Here is a 21,760-nt window from a genome sequence, read left to right on the forward strand (position 1 = left end):
ATGACCCAGCAGATGGCTGGGATGAACTTCTGTGGAGCCAATGGCATGCTGAGCTATGGACAGTCGATGAGCGGCGGAAATGGACAGGCAGCAAACCAGACTCTCAGCCCTCAGATGTGGAAATAAAAAACAAAACACCTGTATGGCTGCCACTCTCCTCTGCCCTCTCTGTCCCCCTTTTTCCTCTTTCCTCAGCCCTTTCACCCCATCCCCTTTTCCTACCTCTCTCTGTTTGGTTTAGAAATTGCTCAATCTGTCATTTGGGGTTTGGCATTCTGCCCAGTCCTGCCACTTCCCAAACACGCAGACCTCTCTGTTGCTTTATGTTGTCCATGTTCCCTAGCCATCCTGACTCCTCTCCAGCCTCAGCCCCAGTCCTCTCCTGCACCAGCACCTTAGGAATTGTTGGCAGACGGCACTTAAGCTGTGGGAGAAATGTGCACGCCTTTGAGTACCTTTCGCACAAGGTTAAACCTCCTCTCAGACTCTCAGAAGAGTCTGCAAGATGATGTGTTTTAGGCAAAGGGGAGGGTTTAGAGGTACTTCCATGTGAGTTAAGTTATGTCTATATGTTTAAATTATTGGTTGAAGAGGGAGCCATCATGGTCCCATGATTTACGGGAATGAAGAAAGTACTGAAATCAAATGAACTACTCCTTGGGTCTTAGATCAGTTTAGCCCTAGCCCTGGGGTGAGCAAACCCCCATCTGTGGGGTGAGCAAAAATATTACTTTACTGTGCCCTGAATTGCTTTCTGGATCTGAGACTTCAGAACTTGCTGCTTCAGTCAGCCTTTATTAGCACCAAAGACTCTGAAAGTCCCACACAAAAACACACACCCTTTTCCCTGCCTCCATCCTGCCTGCAGCAGGATCTGGCTCCACGGCTGGAAGACCATTCCCTCCAGTGAGAATGCAGAGCTTAACATGTGTATTGCTCTGTGTGTATGTGTGTGTATGTGTGTGCGTGTTCGTGTTCCACCCCCACACCCTCCCCATCTGCTCTGGGTAGTTTTGTTTTTGTTTTTTCAATTTTAGGTTTACAACAGAGAGGAGTTAATTTATCAACAGCCTAAAACTGTTGCCAGTTTTTCTTATAGTTTAAAAAAATTGCAATTTCATTGATGGCTCCCTTCCTCCTTTCCCATCTCCCAACCTGCCAATCACTCTTTCATGCCTGTGTATCCCAAGCTGCTCTGTTTCCCCACCTGTTCCAGGTGTATGAGGCAGAGAGCCTGGACAGCTTTCCGCTCAGTCATTGTTCACCCTACTTGAAAATTAAGAAAACTTTGCTTAAGAGATTTCATCTGTGGGAACCACAATTCCTGGTTGCCTTTCTCCTGTGTATGTGTAAATTCCTTAATAAATATTGCAGGGAAGGACTGTGTGCTTGCTGTTACTCTGTGTCACTCTTGGAGGAGGGCGAGTTCCACCCAGGTTTTCTGCTCTGGGGGTCGGTTCCCTCACTTCCTGTGTTTTAAAACATTCTGTATGGGGCACACCCAAGGGCCAGGCCCCGGCTCAGGCAGCCAGAAAGGGCTTCTTTCTCCACTGTGTCTAGAGTTGTGACCAGAGGGAACTGTGGAGATCTGCACCTGCTAGAGTCGCGGAACATCGGAACTAGAAGCACTTTTTATCCCCTCCAGACAGGGCAGCCGAGACCCTCCCTCCCTTCCTCTGCGTATACCTTTTGAATAGTTTCGGATATGAGAGGAGAGCACACAGATACAAGAGGATAAGAAAATGAGTCTCGATCGGGCTGCCTGTAGTCATATCCCTTCTTACTCTGTGACCAGGGTAAGCTACTGAACCCCGTGTCTGTAAAACAGGGTTCATTGTAATACTTCAGGTAAAGTGACACAACTTCTGTGGTGCATGTAGCACAGTATTGGGTACTTAGCAGGCAAATGTTAGCAAGCAAGTATTACCTGCCAGACCTGTGTTAGGCATTAATGCATTCAACAAATGTTTAGTAAGTGTTTACAATGTGCCAAACACTGTCAGGCTCTGGAATAAAGCAATAAATCAAAATCCCCCAATATCATAGGACAGTGTGGCAGGAGAGGTGGATGATAAACAAGTAAATTATTTAATTTCAGACAGGATTAATACAAGGTAAGACGAGGAAAATGTGTGGGTATGGGGCCATTTGAATGGAGTAGTCAGGAGGAGGTTACATTTGAACTGAGATCTGAGTAAACAGCCAGTTGTTTGGGATCTGGAAAAAGCAGAACAAGGGTAAATGTCTGCACTGGAAATTGTTTGGCTGGAGGTATTGGTTTGGGAGCGATCAGGGAATTGGTGGTGTGTAAAGCTCTCAGACTGGATGGTGTCACCTCAGAAAGCATAATGAGAAGAGGACTGAGCCCTGGGGCGCATCAGCTTTTAGAATTTTGGAGGAACAGATAAAAACCGAATCTGACATAGTCCTGGCTCTTGAGAAGCTCACAGTATCATGCGACAACAGACTTAGACTCTCTTATCTGTGTTTTATGGGAGGTAGAGGGGCACCTCGCCCTGTCAGGGAAGCCTTCCTAAGGAAGTGGCGCATAGAGAGGTTGCCAGTGGGTGGGGTGGGGTGGGGAGAAAAGTATTCCAGACAGATAGCACCATGTGAATGAGATGCAGAGCCTACAAGAACACAGAACATTCGGGGACGCACAACAGTTCAATGTTCCTAAGGTCTGATGTGAGTCAGGGTGTGGTGAGAGGTGAGACAGGTGGGGTTGGGCTGGATCGCAGGAGTCTTCCTATACCCTAGGAAGGAGTTTAGCCTGAAGTGTTGTAAACAGTGGAGTGATATGGTCAGATTTGAGTTTCAGCTGTTGAGAACAGTATATTCGAGGGAACAAAACCAGATGTAGAGGACCAGAGAGAGAGCAAGAGCTGACAGCAGGGTAGGGGAGAATGGAATGGCTTAGAGCAGCAGCAGTTCATGAACTGGTTATAAGGATGTGAGATGCTCAAAAGTATTCCACAACAACACTAAAATAAGTTAGGAAAAGACTGCATGTTATACGAGTATCAGCTCTTGTACATCTGCAATATATTATCCAAATAGTAATGGTTCTGAAAAGTCCTGTGGTAAAGACTTTTTTTTATATTAGAATTTATTTTTTTTAGAGCAGTTTTAGATTCACAACAAAACTGAGCAGGAAGTACAGAGACTCCCCAAATACCCAGCACCAAAGTGGTACATTTGTTACAATTGATGAACCTACATTGACCCATCATTATCACCCCAAATCCATAATTTACATTAGGTTCACTCTTGGTGTTGTACATTCTATGGATTTTGACAAACCTACAATGACCTAAACATGAATTCAACATTATAGTATCATACAGAATATTTTCACTGTCCTAAAAATCCGGTGTGGTCTCCCTATTCATCCCTTTCTTCTCCCTAACTCCTGGCAGCCACTGATTTATTTTTTCACGGTCTCGTCGTTTTTCCTTTCCCAGCATGTCATATAGTTGGAATCATACAGTACATAGCCTTTTCAGATTGGTTTATTTCATTTAGTAATATGCTTTTAAGTTTCCTCCATGTTTTTACATGGTTTGACAGCTCATTTCTTTTTAGTGCTGAATAATATTCCACTGTCTGGATGTACTACAGTTCATTTATCTATTCACTTACAAAGGAATCTTTGTTGCTTCCAAGTTTTGGCAATTATGAATAAAGTTGCTGTTGACTGGACAAAATAATTCTCCAGGTAGTCCACCAAAAAAGATTTTATTCAGGAAAAGAAAAAGAAACAAAACCACCGCAGCAGTGTGAAGACACACATTAGCCGCACACCACCGGCTGGCCGCCCATGTGCAAAAAGTTACCTCTTCCCAAGATGGCCCCCTATATAAATAAATCCCTCTCCTGGAAGTTGGAACCATGAAGTTTTAACAGGAAGTCAGAACTAGAGAGTAACAGGGAGCCCAGTTCCGCCCATAGACCTCCCAGTTCTATGGTTAGTCATCTTAAGATGCCAGTTCACTTTTATCACTGCTATAAACATTTGTGTGCAGGTTTTTGTGTTGGGTATGTTTCCAATTCATTTGGGTAATTACCAAGGAGTGTGATTACTGGGTTGTATGATAAGGGTATGTTTAGTTTGGTAAGAAATTGCCAAACTGTTTTCCAGAGTGCCTGTTTCATTTTGCATTCCCACCAGCAATGAATGAGAGTTCTTGTTGCTGTACGTCTTCACTAGCATTTGATGGTGTCAGTGTTCTGGATTTTGCCATTCTAATAGATGTGTAGCAGTATCTTGTTGTTTTAATTTGCAATTCCCTAATATATAATATTGAACATCTTTTCATATGTTCACTTGTCTTCTGAGTATCTTCTTTGGTGAGGGATCTGTTCAGGTCCCAAATAGCTACCTAGTTGTCCTAATGACATTTATTGAATAATCTATCATTACCCCACTAATTTAAAATGTTACTTTTATAACATTAAATTTAAATAAATTGTCACGTCTGTTTCTGGGCTTCCAACTTCATTTCAACTAATTATGAGTATTTTGGCATTAGTTTTATCTTAGTTTGATTATTGTGCCTCAATAATACAAAATATTATCTTCTATTATATTGGTAAGGCAGTTTATACCAATTATATTGGTAAGGCAAGTCTGACTTCATTATTGTTGAAAATTTCTATTGGCCATTCTGGAACACTTACCATTCCAGGTAAATTTTAGAATCATTTAATTTAGTAAAAAGAAAAGTTGAGGTTTTGATTGGGGAGCATTAAAGTGGAAGAAACGTAATGGATTTAGAATGTCCTATTCCAATCCCTGAATATGGTATGTCACTATTCTCTCCATTTAAATCAGTAATTTTTGTAATTTTATTTACAATGTCCCACATTCTTGTTGTTTATCCTTAGGTATATTTTTCTAATATTTTTATTATGAAAATATTCAAACACAGAAAAGTTGAAAGAATTTTACAGTGAGCATCCATGTACTACTCCCCAGACTCCACCATTAACATTTTACTATAATGTATTTTATGCTGTGTTTTTGTTGAGTAGCAGATAGAGGTATAGACTGTCTGGATTCACCACTTGCAAGCTACATGATGCAGTGCCAGTTACTTAACTTCTCCAAACCTCAGTTTTCTTATCTGCAAAGTGAGAATAATAATAGTACTTACCTTAAGAGGTTGTTATGAGGACTAAATCAGTTAAAATACCTAATACACTTAAAACAAAGCCTCATACTCTATAAATACTATATGCTAGTGACTTAGTCTGCTTGGGTTGCTATAACCAAGTATAGCTTGGGTGGCTTAAACAACAGAAATTTATTTTCTCACAGTTCTGAAGGCTAGAAATCGCAGATGAAGGACTGACAGGGTCAGTTTTTGGTGAGAGCTCTCTTCTTGGCTTATAGATGGTGCCTTCTTGCTAAATCCTCACCATAACCTTTCCTTAGTGCCTGCACTGAGAGAGAGAGGGAGAGAAAGAGAGAGAGAGAGAGAGAAAGAAAGAGGAAGGGAGGGAGGGAATGAGGACGGGAGGGAAGGAAGAAAGGAGACAGAAGGAGACAGCCCTCTGGTGTCTTTTCTTATAAGGATACCAATCCTATTGGATTAGGGCCCCATCTTTATGGTCTCATTTAATCTTAATTACTTCCTTTCTCCATATACAGCTACACTGGGGGTTAGGGCTTCAACATGAATTTGGGGGAGTAGGTGAGGAAGACACAAGCATTCAGTCCATAACAGCTAGCAACTACAAAGTTTTATTCTACTTTCTAAATTGTTAATTTTGTAAACTGTTGAAGTAGAAGTATGTACTTGGAATTATGTACTCCTATGTTGTTGAGACAAAACCCAGGAATAAAACAATTTACAGTATGGTCATTTTTGGCTCACACAAAAAACACCCAAAAAACATAAAAATGCATGAAAAACATCACTGGTGTGTGTGTGTGTGTGTGTGTGTGTGTGTGTGTGTGTGTAGGGTGCAGGTAAGTGTGTGCACCAAATGTTAGCAATGGTTATCTCTGCTTGGTGAGATTATAAACATTTTGCTTTTGTGTATTTTCTGACATTTCAGAAATACAAGGAAATCGGTTGACTTAAAAACATTGAATACTAGAACAAAAAAAACCTACCTGATCTTTAAATAAAACACTGGATCCCATTCCATTTTCATGCGTTTCCACGTATTTATTATTAAGTGACAGTGGTATGGATTCTTTTATACCAATGTTGTTTCGCCAAAGAAGTGACACAGATGTTTTCTTCCCTATTGTCAAGTGTTTCAAACCTCCACAGAAAAAATCATTCACATGCTTAGTCTCGGCAGAGGAGAGCTGGTTCTATTCAGTAGTCTCTGTGTGTGGGGGGAGAGGGTGTGTGTGGAGGAACCTGGGTTCGGATCTGTAATGCAGCAGAGAGCGACGGGACCGCGGGACGAGCATCCCCGGGAGGCCACTGCGAACAGGGAGCTGCCCCGGAGGACGCTGGGAACCACGCGCGGAGGCCGCGGCCGCGCAGGCGCACCGGCGGGGGCCTCGCTACGTAGGCGCATCTTCGCGTTGCGCGGACACCATTCGGCCGCGGCTGTAGGGCCAGGGCGTGCGATCCGAGCCGGTGAGGGGTGAGCAGTCACTCTCCCGGGCTTGGGGAGAGGACGAGCCGGGATGCGCCGGTTCCGCCCCGCCCGCGGTGACGCGTCGCGCGCGGTGAGCCCAAAGCCCGGGAGTCGGGCTCAGACAAAGGCTGCGAGGGCAGGGCCGGGCCAGTCCAGCTCTGGCAAAAGATTTATTTATCCTCTCTATTTAGGGGGGAGGAAACGGGATTAAAGCGGTTCCATGATTTGCCACACCCAACAAGTGAAGGAGCGGGGATTCAAACCGAGATCCGCTATGATTCCACATCTCAGTCTATTTTAAACATAATAGTGCCTAAAAACAAAGACTTGGGTTTTACTCAGCTCTTTATGCTTTATGACTCCAGCAGTGTTTTGGACCACGAGGGCTGTGTATATCCACGGTCTCCGTGTATCTTTTGTAAAAATTGTTCAGTGATTCGTGCAAGTTCTAGAATTCTGATCATAGAACTGAACCTTCTAGATCCTTTTGCTGATTCTAATGTTTTCTGTCCAGCATCACCAGGACGCTGCAGAGGTGGCTGCTTAGGATAAATACCTGGCGCCTCCAGCTGCTTGTGGAGGAGACAGATGGAGCTCAAGATGGGAAGGAAGTGTTCCTTGAGAGCCTTGACATTGAAAGGTCCAGACTCGGCTTTTGGTACTGTATGTGCCCTGGATTCCTGAGAGGGAGGACACTTGTACACCTGTGAAGCCTACATTTAGAGCTTCCTGCAGTTTCCTCATCAGTAGTGGACACGCCCCATCAGGAGTGTCCGCCTTGTGGAGAGTCCCCCAGAAAGGAGTGCTGAAGTCATCATGCTGCAGTGGCCCCTCATCACCCTGCCCACCGAGGCCAGCACCGGGGTCAAGTTGCACCATCCAAGGAAGGCCAAGGAGGGGGCGCCCCTGTGGGAAGACTTAACTAAGATGTTTGAAGGAGAAGGTGAGAATAGACGGATGGGTGGTGGGGGGTGGGGGAGGAAAAGCAACAACATCCTCTGGTGTGAGAAGGAAGGTGGACACCTGAGCAGAAGAATCTCTTGGGGAGACCATTGGATAAGAGGTTTTTGGAGTCTTGATTATGGTTCTTGGTCTGGGGTTTTCCTGAGTAGTTATGGTCAATTCAACATAAAACCAATATTTCAGTGCCATGGCTGTATATGTTCTTTCTTTTCGTCTTCCCCATGGGCGTGTGGGGCAGGGAGGACTTGCCTGGTTTTCCTTACTTTACACTGAGGAATTGTGAATCAAATAAGAGACCTGACCAGGTAGTTGGTGGCTAGGTCATAAGTAGAAGGCAGCAGGGAGAGTGCCAGGTGAGCCTAGAGTATCTGGTGCTAGAAAGCAAGGAAGAGCTCAAAGACTAATGGACATTTATCAGATGGATGCAATAGCCAGGTTCAACGGGCTTCCACTGGACAAATTTGGGACAGTTTTAAGTGTCCAAATTCATTGTAACACCTTGAGTAAATAAAATCCCACAAGTTCATGATGACATTTAAAATAGAGAAAGAAGGGGAGAAAAACTCATTTGCCAACGTTGGTGGTGATGAACACACTGATTTCTTACTTTGAAAATAGGTTATTCTGGAAATGAAGGATGCGTTTACCTTGATTTTTAGATCATTTCCAGTTGCTGAGGGGAAGCTGTTTATAGAAAATACCTGACAATAAATGTAGAAGAAATGATAGAATATTTTACCGTAAATGAAATAATTGAAAGGTTGATGGGAAACAGGTTATTCACATGATGTCAAAGTGTCTCTCTCACACATTATTTGCTAAATGCCAAGGAAAGAACATCCTTTTCCAGGGGTGAGATCTGGTAGTCAGATCTTAACCAAGTATCCCAATAATAGGATAACCTGGCATTTGGTGCCTTCTGGGTAATGTACTGTAAAACACATGGTATCACCCATGAAGTATTCCTGCCAAAATGTTTAACCTGATCCAAATTAAGCTTAAAGGCTGAACTTCTGGTTTAAAGAAAACACAAGGGATGGACAAATAAGGTAAAACCCACCATGAGGATACCGTGAGACTTCTGGTCTCTAAAAAACTAATGTCTTGGGAAAAAGGGAAATACTATTCTAGAGTAAAAGAGACTAGAGATAACAATCACTTTGAATGTATGAACCTTGATTGGCTCCTGGTTAGGAAATAAAATCCAGAATAAAAGACAATTTGGGAACAATTGAGGAAATCTGAATATGGACTATTTAGATGATACTATGGTGTTATTGTTAAATTTCTTAAGTGTGACAATTGGTATTGTCATGATACAGGAGAAGATCCTTATTTGAAGTATTTTTGGATGAAGTATCTTGATGTCTGGAACTTTGAAATGATTTAGAAAAAAATACAGGTAGATGAAGCCAATATGACAAATGTTTGTAAACAGTCATTGAATGTAGGTGGTGACTACATGGGTGTTTGATATTCATGATAAAAAGTTGGGAAAAAATACAAGGACAACAATTCATGTGCCTTCATTCCTAATTCTTTTTTTTAAGGAGGGCGCAGGTCACAGTGGCCCATGTGGGGATCGAACTGACAACCTTGGTGTTATTAGCACCACGCTCTAACCAACTGAGCTAACTGCCCACCCCATCTGATTCATATTTTTAATACCTCAAATTCAGAGCCACTGTTTCTTGAATTCTAGCAACTTGGCAGGTGTTATGCTTAACACTTTAGAAGATGGGGAAAAAATGAACTGGATACAGTTTCTATGCATATACTCATAATAGTACTCAATTGAGGGAGAGAATTATAAAAATAAATATAATAGGCAGCCTGAGATAGACACCAGAGATAAAAACCAAGCTTTGGTGGAGTACAGGGGAGAGGAAGCTTTCTTCTTATTAAAGGTGTCAGAAAACTTGACTTGAACTGGTCCAGAAGGATACCTCAATTTTTCGCCTAGTAGGCCTTGGGGTAGAGTACTTGAGGTGGCTGCTCTCCAGGTGTGTTCAAAGAATGGTGAACGGGATAGCGTGGGGGAATGTGTCCAGTAGATGAAGGATGGTGTTCCGGGGAGACAGGACTTGGAGAAGCAACTTTGTGCTGGTTGCGGAGGGTCTTGAAGGCCATGGTGAAGTGTTTGGATTTTTCTTTCTTGTCAGTGGGTAAGCTCTAAGAAGTTTTGAACAGAGGAGTGCCTGGCAGAGCTGTACTTTTGCACGAGCACTGACATTGGGAAACTTTAATCCCCAAAACAGTGCACTGCTGGTCCTCCTCATGAGGCTCTTGAGTCGCCCTGAATGTCCCTGTTTGCAAATGTACTGAGGGAAGAGCCACATTCAGCAGGTCTGCAGGCAGTTTTTAGATTTGGGGGATTTGGGGAGATGCAAACCTCATGGCTCTTTTCCTTTCCCAGCTCTGCTCTCTCAGGATGCTGATGAGACCCAGGGAGAAAGTTTTGAGAATGAAGTGATCCCTGCGCCCCCAATAGCAGAATCCCAGGTGGGTTGGAGTTTCCTGTCACTTTCTTGAAATTGTTTCTCAGATTTTAGGAGCCCTGGACTGGATTTTCTTTGAGCTGACTTCTTCACTTGGATGTTCTTAGCCTGGTTGAAATGAGGCTGCATCCTCATTCACAGGTAATTTCCTCACCGGTAGTAACCTTCCTCAGGAACCCCTCTTGTTTCTAGCAAACCTCTGTCCAACAAATTTAAAAATTGTGCATGTTGTGTGTCTGTGTGTGTAAAAATAAGTAATGTGGTTCTTACCATTAAACTTCCGTGATGGTATCTGGAGGAAGGAAAAACGTGAAACATTTTAAGCTGCATTTATACTTTACAGCACAGAATGTCTGCTTCCATCAAGGAATCTTCTTTACTAGCTGGAATTCCTGCTCCCTCCAGAAACATGCTATTCTCACATACTTTTCTTTCAAACAGAAATACCCAGCTAATGGTATTTTACCCCAGCTGAAATGTTCTCATTTTCACCAATTCTTTCAGCCCAACAGTGGTCCCTGTCTTCTCTTGTGGCCTTTGCCCATTTTGAACTCCCTTCTTTCTCAAATATTCCTGACCTTTATTGTCTTTAATCTAAATTAGTGTGACCTTCTTTAATATTTCATGAGTATTTTGCCTTCTGCCAAATTGTAAGTTGCAAAAGACAACTTACATGCTCTCAGCATTGTTTCATAACTTCTAGCAGAGAATCAGCACAACAATTTTCAAGAGGGTGTCCAGGAAAACTTGACTAAAATCTCTTAGCATTAGATAAGGTCAGGACAACTTCCTGAACTCTGGCTGAAAAGGAACATATTTGATGTTCTAGGAACTGTTAACCTTCAAGGACGTATCTGTGGACTTCACCCAGGAGGAATGGGGGCAGCTGGCCCCTGCTCACCGGAATCTGTACCGAGAGGTGATGCTGGAAAACTATGGGAACCTGGTCTCAGTGGGTAAGGATGGGCTCCCTTGGAATTAGAACCTGCCTATTGGAAGAAAAATTTTATTTCTAAGTTAAGTGCTATGCTTTAGCTTTGGACCCTCTATTAAATATTTCTAGTTCATTCTGAATACCAAGTCAGGATTGCTGTGGTGTTTTAGTTGCAGGGGGCACAGCCCACCATCCCATGCGGGAATTGAACCGGCAACCTTGTTGAGAGCTGGCGCTCTAACCAACTGAGCCATCTGGCCGCCCCTCCAGCAGCTCAGTGGCAGCTCATTGTCTTCAATCTAGTTGTGGAGGGCACAGCTCACTGGCCCATGTGGGAATCGAACCGGCAACCCTGTCATTCAGAACTTGCGCTCTAACCAACTGAGCCATCCGGCCGCCCCCTGGCGATGGCTTTTTGACCTCAGCACATACAGTTTTTTTCTTCTCTATAAACAGGGTACCAGCTTTCCAAACCTGGTGTGATTTCCCAGTTGGAGAAAGGAGAAGAACCATGGCTGATGGAGAGAGATATTTCAGGAGGTCCAAGTTCAGGTAAGAGTAAGGCAGATGGGGCCTTCGTTATGTTTGCTAGAGAGTTCCACTCAAGGGCTTCTCCAGGCTGTGGGGAAAGACTGAGTCCATTTGGATGGAACCCACAGGAAACCTGATTACCACTCGGTTACCCCTTTTTTGCACTTGTCTCTTCTCATTAGTTTCTCCGGAGTCAGTGGAAGAGATGCCTTCCTCATCAGGGTTAGTCTTCACCTGACCTGACTTTTATGTCTCCTGGACTGACTTTCATTATTTCTTTTTTTGCTTTCTCTAGCATTCTCAATCTTACCCAGAGCATAGTTTCTTTCTCTTATACATTCAGATTTCCATGGATCTCTCCTCATGAAATACAGCATCCTTCACTGGGTTCTCATGTCATTTTATCGTGGATATCACTTTCTCTCATGATTCCATTTAAAATTTTTCCCTAAATCTTGTTCTGTGATCATAGCTTTAATTCTGATTCTCTTTTTAACTTGTGTAAACTTTTTATTTCAGGTAATTTATGACTCTGGGAAATAACCACATAATTCCTTCTTACCAAATCTGGTGGCTTTTAACAGTCTTCTTCAACTTCTAAGAGCAGTAATAATGACAGCTACTTACCAAGCTGACCTCTCTGAGTCCTGTGCCGACTTTAGCCTCATCTTACAAATGAGGAAAAGAAGCCTCATAGGTTAAGAAATTTGTACCGGGTCGCGTACCTACAACTTGGAGTCAGTATTTGAATTGTAATCATTTTGACTCCAAGTCTGCAGTTTGTGTTCTTATGGTGCTGTTCTGCAAGGCGGTATTGGTTATCTAGACCTCATCACCTTGTTGGTATCCTTTCCTTCAACAGCTAGTTTAAAAATTGTTGTCTCCTCTCTCTGGTTTTTTTTTTTTTTTTTTTTTTTTTTTTTTGTGGAGGGGGTACTTCTCATCAACATCCTTTTTTTTTTTTTTTTTAAAGATTTTATTGGGGAAGGGGAACAGGACTTTATTGGGGAACAGTGTGTACTTCCAAGACTTTTTTTTTCCTAAGTCAAGTTGTTGTCCTTTCAGTCTTAGTTGTGGAGGGCACAGCTCAGCTCCAGGTCCAGTTGCCTTTGCTAGTTGCAGGGGGCGCAGCCCACCATCCCTTGCGGGAGTCAAACTGGCAACCTTGTGGTTGAGAGGACGCACTCCAACCAACTGAGCCATCCGGGAGCTCAGCGGCAGCTCAGCTCAAGTTGCCATGTTCAATCCTAGTTGCAGGGGGCGGAGCCCACCAGCCCTTGTGGGACTCCAGGGGTTGAACTGGCATCCTTGTGGTTGAGAGCCCACTGGCCCATGTGGGAATCAAACCAGCAGCCTTCGGAGTTAGGAGCACAAAGCTCCTACAGCCTGAGCCACTGGGCTGGTCCTCAACATCCTTTTTAATACAGATGTATCATTTACACCTTTGTTAGTATAGGCTAAACTACTGTCGTAAATAGACTCTAAAATTTGGCTCAAACAGAGTAGGAATTTCTTGCTTATATACTGGTCTGGGGGAACTGTTTAGTTCACTGGACAGTTCTTTTCCACCTGGCAACTCTGGGACCAAGATTTCTTCCAGATGGTGGCTCCACAATCCCCTCAGGGCCTTCCCATTGTCTGAATTTAGCCAGCGGTCATATAAGTGCAAAGAGGACCTCACTTTATGGGCCAAGCTGGGGTGGTTCACATCACTTCCACTCTCATTCACTTAACGGGGGAGACCTTTGTCACTTCACTCAATCAAATTCAAGGACGTATGGGGCCTATAATGTAGTTAGGTATTCAAAAATGGGGAGAACAGATGTCAGTGAATAGCAAGCAGCCTCTGCCACAATCCCTGAGACGCCTCTCTTTTACATTGCAATTCTGTTTCCTCATAAACTCCCACCAATGCATTTGGTGGTTTCAACTGTCCCTTTGACACCTGTATTTGCCATATTTTTATCTTGGTCTTATACATCCATATGGACTCTATCCCCACACATCCCTCATATTGAAGACCTCTCTATATAGATTCACTGTTGTCATTTCCAACACAGTGCATCCCAAAACAGAAGCCATCTTCTCTCCCAAACAAGTTTCTCATCCTGAATGACTCCTCCTGTTCTTTCAGTCTCTAAGACTGGAAATCATGGTATCAGCAAGAATGTATCATGCTTTCTACTCTCAGTTTCCCCCTCATTCCCGATGCTTTCTTCTTTGATATGACCTGTTAGATCTGTTCCTACTCTTCATGTCTGTTGATGAAGTGCTAAGCCACGTTCCCATCATCTTATGCCTATTCCTGTGATTTTCTAGTTGCATTTGTTAAGTCTTATTTTCTTTCTCTGAATCATTTTGAATGTTACTGCCAGATTTGGCCACTTGAAATCTACATTTATCTTGTTCTTTCCCTACAAAGAAAGTTAAGTGACTCCCTATTCCCTGTAGTGAGTAATCTAAACATCTCTACTTGCTTTTTAAATCCATCCTAAAGTCTATCCAGCTACTACTGAACACTTTGTATGTGCTATAACTAAAGTGAAGTTAGAAATCCTGGGGAATAAGATTTCACTGTAAATGGGAAATATTCATATTTTAGGGCAGGGTTCCAGAAGGGAAGGATAGAAATAGAGAGTAAAAATCAGGGAAACCCCTCATCCAAAAATGTGTGCCATATGTACTATGGATAGAATACATACTCTCTATCCTGTAAGATTTTACAATGTAGTTAATATTTTGGCACAAATTGAGACCATTTTTCACCTCTTACATAGGCAAAAATTACAAAGATTGATAAAAAGCCCGAGTTTGCAGGGAAAGGTACTCACATTCACTGAGAGCACACATACCCACGACCCAGTAATTCCTCTTTAGTAAATCCTATGAAATACTGACAGGAGTGTACACAAATGTATGTGTAATGAGAAGGTAAAAAATTGGATACTAAAATACTAAATATTTTTCAGTAGGGAAAATTATGATATGTCTATAAAGTGGAATGCTATGCAGTTGTTACAAAGAATGAGATCAATCTAAATGTACAGACATGGTGGAAGGGGGCCTAAAAGATATAGCTGAGTTAAAAAATAATAAAACAGATGCAAAAATACACACACACACACACCATGATCCCGTTTTTGTGCAAATGTATATTTATGACCATAGATACATAAATGCAAACATGCACATATTGTTGGGAAATCTCTGAACAGATGCATTGCAAAATCCTAAGAGACTGGAGGAAATGGGGATGAGATTGAGAGAGTCTACCCCTTTTTAGCGAATGCATTCCTATATTATTTAATGTTTTATTTTAAAGTGTAAAAAGTATGAGATAAATACTTAAATTTTTTTTTAATAAAGAAAATAAAATTTTGTCACAGAAATATGGGCTTGAGATGATATGGTATTAGAGGCCTGTCTCCCTTAACCTTATCTCTTGATATTTGCCCTTATAGCAATGCTCTCTTCTTACTCCATTTCCTCTTGCAGTTCACATGGATGGACTCTCCCAAATTCTTAAAGTCACCTCACATACTTGTAATTGCTTCCTTTGACCACTTCTTCACTTCCTTTTATATTAGCTTTCTAGATGGCAGTATCACATTTGAAGACAGTCCGAGCTTCCTGTACTTAATATATGTTGTTGTTTTTCCCTTCCATTCTCACTATGTCCATTTATTTTTTTAAATGCAGTGCATATGGGCTATTTATATTTTTGGTTTTCTTTCAGATTTGGAGAGTAAAACAGAATGCAGAGAGTCAACCTTAAAGAATGATATTTTGTGGAAAGAATTACACCATGGCCTGATGATGGAAAGGTCCACAAGAAGAAGGACCTTGTATTCCACATTTGGAAGAGTCTCCAGATGTGATAAGTTTGAAAGCCACCAGGAAAACCAAGGAATGGGTGAGGGGCAAATTCCCTTGATCCACAAGAAAATGCTCACTCAGGGGAGAGGCCAAGAATCTAACAGATTTGAGAAAAGTATTAATGTGAGCTCAAAAGTTATTCCAGGCCCAGTAGGTCCTCCAAGAAAAAGAGACCATAAATATGACAAACGTAGAAGGAGAAGTAGATACAATTTAGATTTGATTAATCATTCAAGGAGTTATACAAGAATGAAAACCTTTGAATGTAGTATTTGTGAAAAAATCTTCAAACAGCTCATTCACCTTACAGAACACATGAGAATTCATACTGGAGAGAAACCTTTCAGATGTAAAGAATGTGGAAAAGCCTTTAGCCAAAGTTCTTCCCTTATTCCACATCAGAGAATCCATACTGGTGAGAAACCCTATGAATGTAAGGAATGTGGGAAAACCTTCAGACACCCGTCATCTCTTACTCAGCATGTGAGAATTCATACTGGGGAGAAGCCCTATGAATGTGGTGTGTGTGAGAAAGCGTTCAGCCAGAGCATTGGGCTGATCCAGCATGTGAGAACTCATGTTAGAGAGAAACCTTTTACATGCAAAGACTGTGGAAAAGCATTCTTTCAGATTAGACACCTCAGGCAGCATGAGATTATTCATACTGGTGTGAAACCCTATATTTGTAATGTATGCAGTAAAACCTTCAGCCACAGCACATACCTAACTCAACACCAGAGAACTCATACTGGAGAAAGACCGTATAAATGTAAGGAATGTGGGAAAGCCTTTAGCCAGAGAATACATCTTTCTATTCATCAGAGAGTACACACTGGAGTGAAACCTTATGAATGCAATCATTGTGGGAAAGCCTTTAGGCATGATTCATCCTTTGCTAAACATCAGAGAATTCATACTGGAGAAAAACCTTATGATTGTAATGAATGTGGAAAAGCCTTCAGCTGTAGTTCATCACTTCTTAGACATTGCAAAACACATTTAAGAAATACCTTCAGCAACAATATGTGAAATATGTTCAACATCAAAAAATCCTCATATTGGAACAAAAGCCTCTAAATTAGTAGTTTTCTGACTTTTGGATTTTAAGAAACAATAATATTTTTTATTGGTTTAATCAAATGTTACAACTATTATTAGTTTTGCCATATTTAAAAAACACACACCTATTATCAGCATTGTTTCAGAAAAGCAAGGGCATTTAAAATACAGGAGGGATATAATCATAAAGAACAGCCCTTTACATTGAATTAAGTCAGCTTTATGAAAATCTCCTAAATGTGTCTTTATTTTTCTCATTTTACTGTGGGCCAGTGAGAACTTCATCATTGCAGGTCAGTGATCTGTGGACTGGCTTTTGAGAATCACTGTTTTAAATATGCCTTTAACGTATCAAAACAACTTTTACTATAGCGCTTTATATGGCTAGAAGAGGTATAAATAAAAATATTGGTTGGCTCACTCTGGAAGAAATAATGTTAAAAGAAGCTTTCTAGAACTGACAGATAACCTACTATCCATGAGGTACTTATATATATTTTATGGTTTCTTATAGAGAAGAATTGGCAAACCTTTTCCATAAAGGACCAGATAGTAAATATGTTAGGTGTTGTGGGCCATTAGGCATCTGTCAGAAATACTCAACTCTACCATACGTAAACCAGGGTATCTCAACCTTGGCATTGCTGATATTTTGGGCTAGATACTTTGTTATGGGCAGCTGTCCTATGCACTGTTTAGCAATATTTCTGATAACAAGATGCCCATATTAGATGCCAACTATTCCCCCACCCATAGTGACAACCAAAAATGTTTCCAGACATTACTAGATGTTCCCTGGGAGTCGAGATTGTGCCTACTTGAGAACTGACATAAATAAATGGATGTAGGTGTGTTCCAATAAATTTTATTTAAGAAACAGGTGTTGGGTTGCCTTTAGTCCAAGAGCTGTAGTTTGCCATTTCTGCTATAGCATAATGACTAATGGCAAGAAACTCATTTAATGTCAAATTAGTATGTTTGTGTATATCTGTGCCATAAGTCTTGTCTCCTTATCAATTTCTTTGGTATTTTGTTGCAAGAATTTAAAAAACTACATTTGTAATGCTGTTGTGGAAGCCTATGAATTATTTTTGGAGATATTTATGAAGACTTTAGTGTATAACGATATTTATTTTGTCCATTCATAAGTACTTGGGATGTATCTCTGAAAGATAAGCACTCTTAAAACATAACCACATGCCACTATTACACATAAAAAGATTAGGCCATAATTCCTTAATGTATATTGATGACTTTTTTAAGATGGATATATTGAGACTGGCGGTTACTATTTTTTTTAACTTTCCCTTGATCAGGATACAGTATTAGATTTGAAAATGTGCTTTCTGTTGATTGAGAGGAAGTAGGAGATAGCCCTCAGAACAACGTATGTAGGGGCCCACTAAAGAGAGCAAGGAAGGTGACTGCAGGGACTGTTTTGAGGCAGGGAAGTGTGAGAGAAGAAGTGGAGGAATTGACTCATAGTACTTCACTACGCTTAGTAGGTACCACATCCTTCCAAACATAATTGGAGGTAGGTCAAGTTCAACTTCTTATTCTTAAGTGGCAGAACAGTTCAATTGCCTGAGATTTATAAGTGTGAATTATCAAAAGTAAAAGTGTAAATCCAGAATAGATACTATCTCTTGGGTTTTTCTTTTGCTACACTTACTTTTTTTTATTGAACTGGCCTCTAGTTCTGAAGGCCTTGTATGACTTTGATGGGCCAAAGGACAGAGGGGATACACACTGTTCCTTACGTATGTTCACCCTGTTTCTGTGCTCTTACATTTCCTAAGAGTTTGGGTTTCTCTGATGGCTTCTTTCAGTGAAAGGCATGACTGTCACTTTTCTCCAGAGTCCCTTAGTGACCTCATCATCCTACAGCACAAGATGCCGTCTCTATTTAACTACCAAGCTCATGTGTCCATCCCAGACTTCCCTCAGGAACTCCAGCCTTGTTCCTGACATCGGGCCTTTGCACTAGCTGTTCATTTAGCTATCCTACACCCTTACTTCTCATCGTTGCTCGAATGGTGCCTTTTCACTGAAGCCTGTCCTGACCATGGTACTTCATATTGCAACCTGTTCCTTACTCCCCGACTCCAACATTCCCCAAACCCCTTAACTTGCTCTACTTTTTATTTTTCCATCATGTATTACCTAAAATACTAGATATTTTTACATATTTATTGTGCTTATTGTTTACTATTGTCTTTCCGTACTAGTATGTAAGCTCCATGAGGGCAAGGCTCTGTTTTTCTCACTGATGTATCACAAGTGCCCACAACTGCCTGGCACACAGTAGGGACTCAAATATTTGTTGAATTGTTTTTATTTGAACTGAATTGAATTGTGTATCCCTATGACAACAGAGAAAAGTGATCCCTGTACTTTCCTACCTAGATTTTATAGGTAAGAGCTTTTTGTTTCCATTTATTTATTTATTTATTTATTTATTTATTTATTTATTTATTTATTTATTTATTTATTGCTTTGCAAATGAATAGAATTTATAGACTTCTAAGAACTATGAATTATAACCAACATAATATGGAAGGGTATTTTTAAATTAATTTGTCAGAAATGCACTTAAATATAGCTGATTAATGACATGAGCTATCTTTGTTATGTAAGTATGAGTTAATAAAAAAACGGAATGGATAAAAGAATACAGCAGCAGGGGAGAATACAGTAGCAGACAGGAGATGTCAACACATTTTTGGTAATAAGAGTGGTTGCTGATTTAACAGGGCCTACAGCAAAGTATACAGGTAATAGGAGGTCCCTGGGAAGGCTGAGGCCTAGGAGACACTGGACATCATAGAAGATGACAGGCTGAAAATTGGGATTGGTTGGAATTCTATAGATTCCCAAGGTCCCCTCACCTGCCCCCTACAGCAGGCTGCTACACACACATTGCTCTCTCTGTGCGTGGTCAGGCAAGTTAAGAAAGTTTTTATTGTAAGAGAGAAAAGTATATCGGACTGAGCAAAGACCCCTACAGTCCGGGCTGCATGCCTAAAGGAGACTTGCAACCCCAAAGGAGGGGTTGAGGAGGGTTTTATAGGGGCTGTGTTGACAGGGTAGTATTGTTTGGCTCTGTCTGCAGGTGCAGGCCAACAGACACTTTGTTGTTTCCTTGCAGACATGGCTCTGTCTATAAGTCAGGGTCTCTGAGACCTAACATTCAGAGACCTAACATTAAGTCAGGGTCTCTTAACGTTCAGAGACCTAACAATACCCAGTCTTATTTTACTATAATATAAGACCGGGTCTTTAATATAATATATAATATAATACTGGGTCTTATATTAATTTTTGCTCCAAAAGATGCGTTAGAGCTGATAGTCCGGCTAGGTCTTATTTTCGGGGAAACATGGTATATGGGAATCAGAAAAGCCTTAGACTTTTCACAGTAATAATCAAACCACATCTTCAAAGTTTTAAGGAAAAAAATGACTTTCAGCCTAAAAGTCTTTGCCCAACCAATTACCAAACAAGGGTGAGGGCAAAATAAACACGGTTAGAAATACCAAGTGTCTTCCTTTCTCTCCCCACCCAGCTTTTAGTCATACCTTTGCAAACACCCTCAACTCCATATGTGTATGTTTTTAACACCCTACCTTAGTTCATTCTAGTTGCTATAACAAAAATATCATAGGCTGGGTGGTTTATAAACAGTAGAAATATACTGCTTGCAGTTTTGGAGGCTGGAAATTCAAGATCAGGATATCAGCATGGTTGGGTTCTGGTGAAGGTCTTCTGGGTGCCAGACTGCCATTTTCTGGATGGGGCCTCACATGTGGAAGGGGCTAGGGAGTCCTGTGGGGTCTCTTTTTGAAGAGCACTAATCCATTCATGAAGGTTCTACCCTTATGACCTAAGCATCTCCCAAAGGCCCCACCTCCTAATTACCATCACATTGGGCATTAGGATTTCAGCATATGAATTTTGAGGTGACACAATCTTTCAGACCATAACACACCCAAATTTATATTTCCAACTCCAAACTCTGTCTGCACATCAGATTCTTAATTCCAATTACATGCTTGACTCTTGGATGTGTATGAGGCATCTGAAATTTAACAAGTCCATTTCTGAAGTGCTCTACCTCCAGTATTTCTTACCTCTGTAAATAGAACATCTAATTGCTCAGTCAGAATCATCCTTGACTCCTCTTTCTTTAACTCTACATTCAATTCAAAAAATTCTGTGGATTCTGTCTTCAAAATCCACATTTTCTCATCACCTCCACTACTACTGCCTGCCTAATCCAGTCTATGATGTTCTCTCACCTGGATGATTGCACACTTACATCCCCCACAGTTCATTCTCCAGATAGCACCCAAATGATGTTGTTAATTTGTAAGATCATCCCGTTTGTCAGTTCAAAACCCTCAAGGGCTTCCCATTTTTCTCAGAATAGATCCAATGTTCTTACCATGGTTTGCCTCAAGCAATGCGCATTCCTTGCTGGTCCATGCACATGCCCACAAACGCTTCCCCCTCTGGGCCTTTGGCTTGCTGAATGCTCTTTCTCTAGATAGCAACATGGCTCACTTCCTGACTTCCGGCAGGATTCAAATAGCATCTCATCAGAGGGGCATTCCTTGATTACCCTCTATAAGACAGCTCCTCCTTTCTTATAGCTATTCTCTTTTGGATTGATTATATTTTAGTGTTTTTTCACCCTCTTTATTAGTTTGAAGTTACTCCTGTTCTTTTAGTGGTTGCCCTGAAAGTTGTAGCATGCATTAAATTATAATCATTAAGAAAAGTGCATACATATAAATATCTTGATGAATCTTCAAAATTAAATATATCGATGTAACCAGCTCATAGATTAAGAACAGAAATTATAGCATTCCAGAAGCATCCCCCTGCCCTCTTCATGTCATTATCCTCCAAAGGTAATATCTAACACTATATGTGAATTTGTGTACTTTATATAAATGGAATCACATGATGTGTATTCTTTTGTGTCTTTTCTCAATATGTGAGATTAATTAATATTGTGTGTAATTGTAGTATGTTTATTTTCATTGCTGTGCATACTCCATTTTGTGATAGTGAAATATTTATTTACATTCCACTGTTGATAGGCATTTGAGTAGTAGTGTCCAGTTTGGGGCTAATATAAAGAGTGTGCTACGAACATTCTAGAATGTGTCTTTTGGAGAATGTATGTGTGCATTTCTGTTAGGTATATATCAGGGATGGGATTGCTGGGTCATAACCTTCACCTTTACTGCCAAATACTTTTCAAATAAAGTTGTACCAATTTATACTTTCA

The 21,760-nt window shown here is 41.0% G+C and overlaps 2 protein-coding genes across 5 annotated transcripts in view; both read left to right on the top strand.

The window, feature by feature from the left end:
• The window catches only part of SMAP2 (small ArfGAP2), a 43,317-nt gene extending 41,935 nt beyond the window's left edge, over positions 1-1,382 (top strand). Inside the window, exon 10 of the mRNA XM_019737165.3 lies at positions 1-1,382. Coding sequence (XP_019592724.2) covers positions 1-126 — 126 coding nt within the window. The 3' untranslated portion in view covers positions 127-1,382.
• A 4,150-nt stretch (positions 1,383-5,532) lies between these two features.
• ZFP69B (ZFP69 zinc finger protein B) lies at positions 5,533-21,760 on the top strand. Of its 4 annotated transcripts, none has more exons than XM_074334483.2 (6): positions 5,533-6,694; positions 7,118-7,546; positions 9,983-10,068; positions 10,894-11,020; positions 11,455-11,550; positions 15,266-21,760. In XM_074334483.2, exons 2-6 carry the CDS (start codon positions 7,420-7,422, stop codon positions 16,432-16,434), a joined length of 1,605 nt encoding a protein of 534 aa, XP_074190584.2. In that variant the 5' UTR covers positions 5,533-6,694; positions 7,118-7,419; the 3' UTR covers positions 16,435-21,760. The 4 variants fall into 4 exon arrangements, with proteins under 4 accessions (XP_074190584.2, XP_074190585.2, XP_074190586.2 ...); XM_074334484.2 differs by having other exon boundaries at positions 5,533-6,609; XM_074334485.2 differs by having other exon boundaries at positions 5,533-6,602.

The sequence above is a fragment of the Rhinolophus sinicus genome, chromosome 14 (assembly GCF_057876585.1).
Source record: "Rhinolophus sinicus isolate RSI-liver-muscle chromosome 14, RSI-T2T, whole genome shotgun sequence".
NCBI classification, from domain to species: Eukaryota; Metazoa; Chordata; class Mammalia; order Chiroptera; family Rhinolophidae; genus Rhinolophus; species Rhinolophus sinicus.

Excerpts from the sequence above, each read along its gene's own strand:
- ZFP69B (XM_074334483.2), top strand. The coding sequence starts at position 7,420 with ATGCTGCAGTGGCCCCTCATCACCCTGCCCACCGAGGCCAGCACCGGG. Across the intron at positions 10,069-10,893 it reads CCCCAATAGCAGAATCCCAG|GAACTGTTAACCTTCAAGGA; the intron begins GTGGGTTGGAGT and ends TTGATGTTCTAG. Across the intron at positions 11,021-11,454 it reads TGGGAACCTGGTCTCAGTGG|GGTACCAGCTTTCCAAACCT; the intron begins GTAAGGATGGGC and ends CTCTATAAACAG.